Below are 9,069 nucleotides of genomic sequence, written 5' to 3' on the forward strand. Positions count from 1 at the left end.
TTTTAAAGTTCTTTTCAGTTATTCCTTTCATCTGCAGAGTAAATCAAGCAACAAAAAGTATTAATTCTTTGCATCAGATACGATAATTAAGATAGCTACTAATGATAATTTCAGGATTTACATTAATTCTGATATTATAATATAAATAGAATTTGCATCAACTTTAAATACTCGCGGATTTGAGTTTACTTTGTAGTAATATAACTTTCGGAATATTTAAGTACGAAGTCAAGGAAATTTTCGACAATTATTCTTATTATTACGATACTACAATATTTATTCATTTCATCACGTTAATACTGCAACGTTACTTAGAATGGGAGCATCATGCTTAAAATCTTTATTTGAGTAGATGTTATCTATATTTTCATAATATTTTCACTTTGGATATTTAGTTGAGCTTAAATTAAAATTCTGTTTAAGTAAAATTTACTAAGAATTAACTGAGGAATTAGTTTCTAGTATATTACTTATTCATAATTTTATAAAGCTTAATTTGTCAAGATTCTGCGATTTTCAACTTTTAAAAAAGTTCTCTTTTCACCAATTATATAAAACTAAAATTTTCAGTTAAAAGATCCGACTTTTATGTGCCAAAAATATAGCTGTGTGCGTATCAAATATCTATAAAAATTTCAGCAAATTAAAAATTCCTAAAAAAATCTTAGAGCAATCACATATGCAAATGTAAAATTATATCGATGTCTCCTCTTCTAACTCATACCGTTCTTGACACGGCATATTTGATTTGCATTTGTCTATTGTTTTCCTTCGACATTATTATCCGCGAATAAGTCCGATTTCCAGTCAGCATTCGACTGCGGGACCGAGCAAGATACAGCTGTTGAATGAATAGGTCACACGATGTTACGTGGCGATACGGCCCTGTCACATGTCAGGGTTTTATCGGTGCGGCCGGTGCATTATTTTCATTTTTCCGACGCAATATCATGCTTAATTAAAGTAATCGCCGGACTTTGGAGCGAAATAATATGAACGGCGTAACGCGCGCAGGCCGACACGCACATACGCACATACATATACGGCCACACCGGCCGCAATTCTGTGCGATTGATTGACAGGCGAAGAGGAGTGCAAGCCAGCGGCAGCAGTGATCGAAATTGCTACTGCGCTCGCGAATTGCAATTGATTCCGCGGCGAGGCAACGTCACGTAACGTTAAACTTGTTATCGCGTTATCGGGAACGCGCGTTAACCGGCGGCGACTGCTATAACGCGAACCGATAAATATTGTAGCACCGTAAAACAAAATCCGTCGAAATGCGTCGACTTTGTCTTGACGTATCGATCGAGCCTTGCAGAACGAGTAGCGGCGCATGGAGAATGTAAAGCTTAAGTATTCGCGTCGAGTTAATTTTTTTAGCTCGAACGATTTTTCTTTCATTTTTTTTATTAGAAAAAAAGAAATGTAGTTTTAAATACCGTCAAAAGATTTAAACTTTCAAGGATTTAACATTAAGTTAACAGGGAGAAGGTTAACATATATTTGTATATTTCTTTTACGTGAATATTTAAGGAATAATGATATGGAAATGTTTGAAGTCTTGGAACTAAAATGACCAACGTCGCGTTCTACTGAAAAAAGGTGAAGAGGAAATGAAATACTTTGGAACTTGGAGTATTAAAGTTCTCATTGTTTGGTGTGTTCTGTTACATTCAAGATTTCTCTGTAATCCTCAAAGAAAATTTCCGTATCGTAACTCGTGCATATTTTTTTATATACGACGGTGATATTAAATGTTTCAATGACGGGAGATCTAAAGCGAACGCATTTTGATCCGATCGATATATTATATTTTTGAGCCATGGAATTAGGCTGGTCGTTGCGATTCATCATGAATAATAATCGCAGACTGAGAGAATTATGAAGTTCCGCGAAATATGAATTTTACCAGTGGTACAGAGGTTTTTTCTTTTTGTACGACGTGCCAATTGTGTTAGTCCACGTTAAAAGAAGGAAAAATATGCATAATTCAATATTCATGCATGAGAACGTGCCAAACTATGCTGGCATATACGCTCGATATGTATTAAGATATGCATTGAATAAACACTCGACGCGTCTTTTATCTGCACGCGCAGTCGTTTAAGCGGAAAACTTCACATCTCCTTTGTTTATTTAAACAAGCATGTAAAAGCTAATTTTTTTTATATCTATACATTTATTATTTTATATTAAACGTGTCACTCACATGTCTTAAGCTAAATTAGCGATTCCGTAATCTTTATTCGCAGTCTCGTCGCGCATTTAGCAAGAAAGGCGACCGCACTTTAAGTTTACAATGGGACAATATACCATCGAAATTCGACATTAGCAAAGACTCGCATTTCGTGCTAAATTTGCGATAACAAAATACCGATCCCATTATTGCATCGCGATATCACCGTTTTTGTGTCCTTAATTCTTTATAATCCCAAGTACATTGATGGGTTATTCTTGTCCACGTATTGCTCACGCTGCAGATTAATGAGCCATTGTGTACTCGCTATTAATGAGTGGCAGAGTTTACCTTTATTAATATTAACGTTGCGCATCTAGAGATACTTTTTGTTCTCCTCGATGAGATTGTCTTTTTTTTTTTTGTTAAGCAACGTAAGCAAAATAATGTATAAACGCCCATTTGTATCGTACTAATATTGCGATATGCACGCGCAGATAACCCGTTGGGATTATAAAGATTGACAGTGTCATCTTTTTTCAACGCGTATTCTCGGTACAGAGCGGCGGGAACCGGGTGGACTCGCGTAAGTAATGATTACGTTATCTTCGTTGGCTGTCACCAAAGACATACACTTGTCTCGCAGGGTTGCGATATTATTTCCCTGTTACATTTAATGTCTCTAAAGGACATACTTGGTTTCGATTCCGCGATACAGTGCCACTATTGTCTCGCCATTCTCTGCCTAGCGCTTGTTTTCTTTTCCATTTCCTCTCTCGCCTCGTCTCTCTCTCTCTCTTTCATTCTCTTCCGCCTTCTTTCGTTCTCTACCCCCTCTCCCTCCTTTCTCTATTTTCTCTCTCTATTCTTTCCTCTCCTGCCACTGCGTGTTCGCCGTTTCTGTGTCTGTCTCCGGACGGAGGAAGGAAGCGCTCCAGGAAATTCATTTGCAGAGACGTGGCACCGTACAGCAAAACACGAATGATATATTTACATGGCGCCGAGGGAGAAACCCGACGAGATAGATTTACTCGGGAAAGGTTTATCGAGCGTTACGCGGGGAAACGCGAAATGTATTTTTTGAAAGGAACGCGCTAATCCACTCTCGAAGCCGCGGAAGTTCGTTCACAGTTTTTGCCCTCATCTGCCATGAATTCTCCCGGGTCGGGTTTTCGGGCGCGGCTGAGAAATGCGCGACGTGTGCCCGAGTGTTGTGCACGGCTCTCTTTATTTACGACGTTTACAAAGATACTAGTTGACGCTTCCGCGATAAAAGTAACACGCGGAAAGAAACCATCTCCATTAATGTGTTTCCCACGAGCGTCTCGTGACGTTAAAATCGCGCGTGGTGAACGAACTTAGCTGAATATCGCATAGCTTCGAGAACGCATGTTACCTATTTATATGTGAAGATTCGTAAATACGGATGCCGAAAATTTAATCCCGGCAAAATCTGGCGAAATTAAAATTTTTACATTTTCGATAGTGACATTATTCTGAATTAAGTTAAATTACGTTCTAACAAAGTGGAGATCGAAAATCATGTCGTGAGGGCTTGAGCGCAGAGATAAATCCATCTCGCCGGTCTTGTGCATTTGAACGGCGTCGCGGAGAAAATCGATCGATTCCTGAATGTACTTATCTCGCGCTCGACGCGAGGGCCATAAAGTTGTACGATGGAGGAACAAGTACATCGATAATATTGGGCCACCTTTTATTGCTCTGGGAGCTTTTGACACAACCAAGTCTCTCGCCGTTCATCTCGACGTTGTCAGCCGCAGTATCGGCTTAGCATCGCTTAATAATATACTTATCGACATTATCGTATAGTAAACGCGCGTATTTACCTCTAGAATAATAACTATTGCATTTTATTTGTTTGCTGCAGTCGTGCCCACGAGCTAACCGCTGCTGAAACGGCGCGACAACGTTAAATCTTAACTCAGCAATAAATAAATTCTACGTGCCACGCTAGTTAAAATGAAATTAAGCCGGCTCGATATAACGGTTTTGAATTGTTCGATAGATAGTGTTTGTAAATGGATGAGGAAATACTGTAATGGTTCCTTTAGTGCGTCGTTTGTCATAGCCGGTGGCTCCAGATTGTCGCCGTTTCCGACAAGCACTTATTATGCAATTTCGTTGTATAGTTTTCTCATTTTTCCGAAAACAATTACTGTGTGTCGACATTCAAAGTTCCTTCCGTTGACAGTCAGATGTGTGTTTAAAGATATTAGGTATACGAGGCATGTCTTTTATTAACATTTCATGTCCAAATGATTGTTGAATGATTGTTGAAGCGTTTAGAAAGACTCGATTTCATTATGTCCTTCGTTTGTTAAATATTGTCGCTGACAGAACTATATATTTTCTTATAATTTTCTTAAAACGTGACGACAATTTAAAATCGAACATTAAGTTCGTTACAAGGAAAAATACGGAAGTATTCCCCTCGATGAACTTGAAATATGTTGAAATCTGGTTTAGGGCACGTATAAAAAATACGTGTTCCCTATTTTGATCTAGATTCTAACATATTTCAAACTCATCAAGATCGAAGGGACATCTTTCTACCTTTCTCTGTCGGAAAAAAGTTCGAGTTTGAGGGTACTCCTGTACAATTCGTCTTTTCCCACGTGATTTTTTCTATAAAATATTCATAAGATGCTACTAGAGCCATAAGCTCTAATAAAAGAATAAAAATTATTTATTAATATCTCACGATTATTATCGTATTAGATCGAGCAATCTATCAAGAGTCGTTATCGTTTGTAGAGATATTTTCGATGGAGATTTGCATTAGAAACGACCGTACACTCAGTCCCTCCTTCTCTCCCCTCCTCTTCCGCGAATGGCTTCACCATCGATAATTACCAGAAAAAAAAAGCTTTCGATTAGGCGCACTCATATCGAGTTATACATTTTTCATGATTGTTAATTAATTCAGAAAACATTTTCTCGCGTTCTGGATTGTTCAATAATCATGAGAAATGCATAGCTAGAAACGAATGCGGCTGATCGAAAATTTGTAGTGATAATCGATTTATCGAATAGTAAGATAGTCACAGAATCGAGTTTACAGATGGCGTCATTGTGGGAGCGCGGCAGCTTCACGTCGCGTGTATACGTGCGAATTTTCGCCACTTTTGTATCGTGCCATTAACACATTGACCGACATTATTCCGCGTTTTGCGCATTTCTTGTCGGTCGAAAGTGAGTCCTGTGCGGAAATAAGTATCGGGAGCGTCGAAAATAGCGATGTGAGATCGTCGGGACGTGTCGTAAGGACGCTACGAGTAAGTAATCCCCTCATTTTTCAACATATGCAAGCGGTGCTTGTCGTGGCGTATCGAATCGGCGTCTCTTAAGCTAGAATCACACGATTTCACGTCCTCTTAAAGGCCAAATCACACTAGCGATTGGCGATTGACGATTAACAATTAAAGGGTGCGTTCCGTTTCCACGCATGATGCGCATGAAGCGCAGCGTTAGAGTGACAGAGATACGAGAGTAAGATAAAATGAGAGGGAGAGCACTCGGGTGAGGTTCTCGAACCTAGGTTAGGTTAGTTCTCACTAGAACACATGAACTGCCTCAGCTCCGAGGTAGTGCAGTCCATGCGATCTCATGCGTTCGAGAACTAACCTAACCTAGGTTCGACAACTTCACCCGAGTGCTCTCCCTCTCTTTTTATCTCACTTTCGTATCTCTGTCACTCTAACGCTGCGTTTCATGCGCATCATGCGTGGAAACGGAAATGAGAGGGAGGGCACCCAAAATGAGAGGGAGAGCACTCGGGTGAAGTTGTCGAACCTAGGTTAGGTTAGTTCTCGAACGCATGAGATCGCATGGACTGCACTACCTCGGAGCTGAGGCAGGTCATGTGTTCTAGTGAGAACTAACCTAACCTAGGTTCGAGAACCTCACCCGAGTGCTCTCCCTCTCTTTTTATCTCACTTTCGTATCTCTGTCACTCTAACGCTGCGTTTCATGCGCATCATGCGTGGAAACGGAAATGAGAGGGAGAGCACCCAAAATGAGAGGGAGAGCACTCGGGTAAAGTTCTCGAACCTAGGTCAGGTTAGTTCTCGAACGCATAGACTGTCTCAGCTCCGAGGTAGTGCAGTCCATGCGTTCGAGAACTAACAACAAGCTTCAGCTTTGGCTTGCTTTGTTCCAATTGGTCAAGTTCCAGTCTTCAATCGTCAATCATCTATCGCCAATCGTTAGTGTGATTTGGCCTTTACGTGCACAGCAATTCAGTTCACTGCAGGAATCGCTATTGGGCGCGTTCGGGGAGCACGCTACCAACGCTACCGCGTTCTTCTATCTTTATCGCTCCTTAGATAAACAACAAGGATAGAATGATACGGTAGCGCTGAATAGCGCTAATAGCGAGCTCCTCGAGCGCACCTATTGTGGATTGGAAGACTTGTGCGTTGCATTGAACCGCCGGTCAGTATGCATGTCGGAAGGCACGAAATCGCGCATCATGTATTTCTAGCTTAACACTTGTTATTACAATCGACCCACTCGAGTAGTAATAAGATTGAATGGTCGTCCGATTTGTTAAACGGGAATTAGAAATGCGGTGATTTTGGATTAGAAATAGAGGGACGGATAGATAATGTGTGTGTACGTTTGTAGCGGTATATAGACGTGAAGAAATGTGCGCACGTGGTAAAGTTCATTGCCGTTGTTCATTGTCGAAATTGCCCGAAAGATCTCTCGCTGTCGGCTCGGTGAACATGCGGGGAAGGCACGCGGGGGTGTCGGTGCTACGCTAAAATTTCTTACGTTCAGCCCGGGGGCGGACGTAACGAGCACGGCTCGCCTTAATTTACGCCTTAATTTTCCATAGAGTGCATGTGCTTGCGTAATGCGACAGTGGTCAGTCACAAGCGTTCCTATCTCTGATCGCTGCTGTGCGATCTTGACGCGACTCATCACACCAGTTCATCCACACAACCGATTTTTTCGTGCTCGCGCGAGACGGACGGATGGTCTCGGCAAGTTTAAACTCACGGTGATTAAGCTAGTGGAGGGGGAAGGGGGCAAAAGTCGGGACGGGATAAAGGGGTGTTGGCTCGGTAGAGTTTTGTATACTCGCATCGAGGCTCAGTGGTCCATCCTCTTTGTCCTCGTGATAGCATCACATGCAACCGCACGCCTCCACCACCATGTTCGGCAATGTTTTCTGCGTGATCGTGTTGTTCGTGTCGATGTAGAGTAGCTGGATCGTGGATAGCTGCGTCGGCGAGCAACACGGTATTATCTCGCTCTTCTGATGCTGCACCTCGTTGCCCTTCTTGTTCAACCACTGCTGTAAGCAGAAGCGACGTCGCTGCGCTCGTTAAATTTGCCGCGTTTCGCACAAATATGGGTGGGATGAATTTATGTTCAAAGTGCACGTTTTTATTGTCGTTTTCCGAACGATCCTCCAACCAGGGCACGACGAAACTAAACGGGAGAGCTTGAAATTGTACAATAAAAAATTTTACATTTACTTTCCTACACAATTTTTTCCTCGAGGGCATATCGTTCGCGGAAATATGTAAATGTAATTTTTTTAACACACGTTTCAGTTAAAGTCTTGGAAAATTATCTTAATAGAAATTATTCGGTAAAATTGCTTTTCTTCCAATTCTTCAGATTCTATTTACAAAAAAAAAAGGAATATTCTTCTTGTCCCGGAAGGAAAGACTCAGAGGAGTTTGATTATCGGAGTTGGAATAAGTTTTGAAGTAAATTCCAGTCATTTGCACGGAGTTGCGGTGCTTGGAGGTTGGTGTTTTAATAGTGAAACGTTCCGTGAGAAATAGCGGGCGAACGGATAAAGAGCGGTAGAGCGAATACCGTTCTTTTCAGCCGCCCCCGGGCTGAACGTAAGAAAGTCATCTCCATTTCGCGTATGCAAACGATATTTCTCGCGTCACGCTTCGTATATGGCAGAAAGCATAGACCTAAGTTAATGGGGTTTTACGTTGCGTGATAATGGAGTCTTAACGCCCCATTATCGTTACGAGTTGCAAACTATATTATCCACATTATGTGCCGCGGTATAACAAGAGTGCCTCCACCTGACTTTTATTAACAATTAATGCAGGTAATAAAGGACGCGGTTATGCAAGGTGACTATATTTTTTTACGTTAAGTAAAGCGTAAATTGGCCGTACGAGTCGGAAAGAAATTACTTTGTCGGCTGGACGGTCTTTATAGAAATGGAACCGTAAAACTGTTCGTGTAGGTGGAAGAGTGCATGAGATAAATCGCCCGCTTTCTCGAATTAAAATCTACCATATTAGAGATCCTTGCGAATGGCATCGCGAAGACGCTTCTGCTCGATATCGAAAAGTGACGGTCCAGTAGATAAAATTGATTTCAATCAGTCACTTGAGATACGTAACGATTAACTGTTCCTTTAATAGGAGGGAATTATGCCGAATGGAATCGAGATGCGATGCATCGGTTTCTGAGGCTTCTTATACACGTTATCGACAACAATCAATAAATCTTTTGCGTATCATCGACGTTTAATATTGGCAATACGCTTTGCGTAACACGTATGGTTGAGAGTAAAAGCGCAGAGAAACATACGAGGCTTGAAATAGCGAGAGAGAGAGAGAGAGAGAGAGAGAGAGAGAGAGAGAGAGAGAGAGAGAGAGAGATACATACACATACGCGTTATACACGTACACATATATGATTGCATATGTGGGAAACACGTTTACCGAAAGCAATACCAACACTGTGTGTCCCGCTAACTTATGTAGAACTCGTCTGTAATGTAGATGCGTCTGCGGAATTTTACGGAGCAAATTAGAATTTATTTTAATAAACTGCACGCTTAATTTCATTTCACGCCCTCCGCTCCATCGCCTTTCCCCCCC

At 41.4% G+C, this 9,069-nt stretch overlaps 1 protein-coding gene across 2 annotated transcripts in view; it reads right to left on the minus strand.

Moving 5' to 3' along the window:
- Positions 1–6,290: 6,290 nt before the first annotated feature.
- LOC116846982 (bone morphogenetic protein 2-A) overlaps positions 6,291–9,069 on the minus strand; it is a 14,288-nt gene continuing 11,509 nt past the window's right edge. Inside the window, exon 5 of one of the 2 annotated variants that reach the window (XM_032821476.1) lies at positions 6,291–7,499. In XM_032821476.1, coding sequence (XP_032677367.1) covers positions 7,332–7,499 — 168 coding nt within the window. In that variant the 3' untranslated portion in view covers positions 6,291–7,331. Of the gene's footprint in view, positions 7,503–9,069 lie in introns of both variants that reach the window. The other variant, XM_032821475.1, reaches the window with a different exon arrangement.

This window comes from Odontomachus brunneus, unplaced genomic scaffold (genome assembly GCF_010583005.1).
Source record: "Odontomachus brunneus isolate Ranch 3 - 2012 unplaced genomic scaffold, Obru_v1 Obru_scaffold_072, whole genome shotgun sequence".
Taxonomy (NCBI): domain Eukaryota; kingdom Metazoa; phylum Arthropoda; class Insecta; order Hymenoptera; family Formicidae; genus Odontomachus; species Odontomachus brunneus.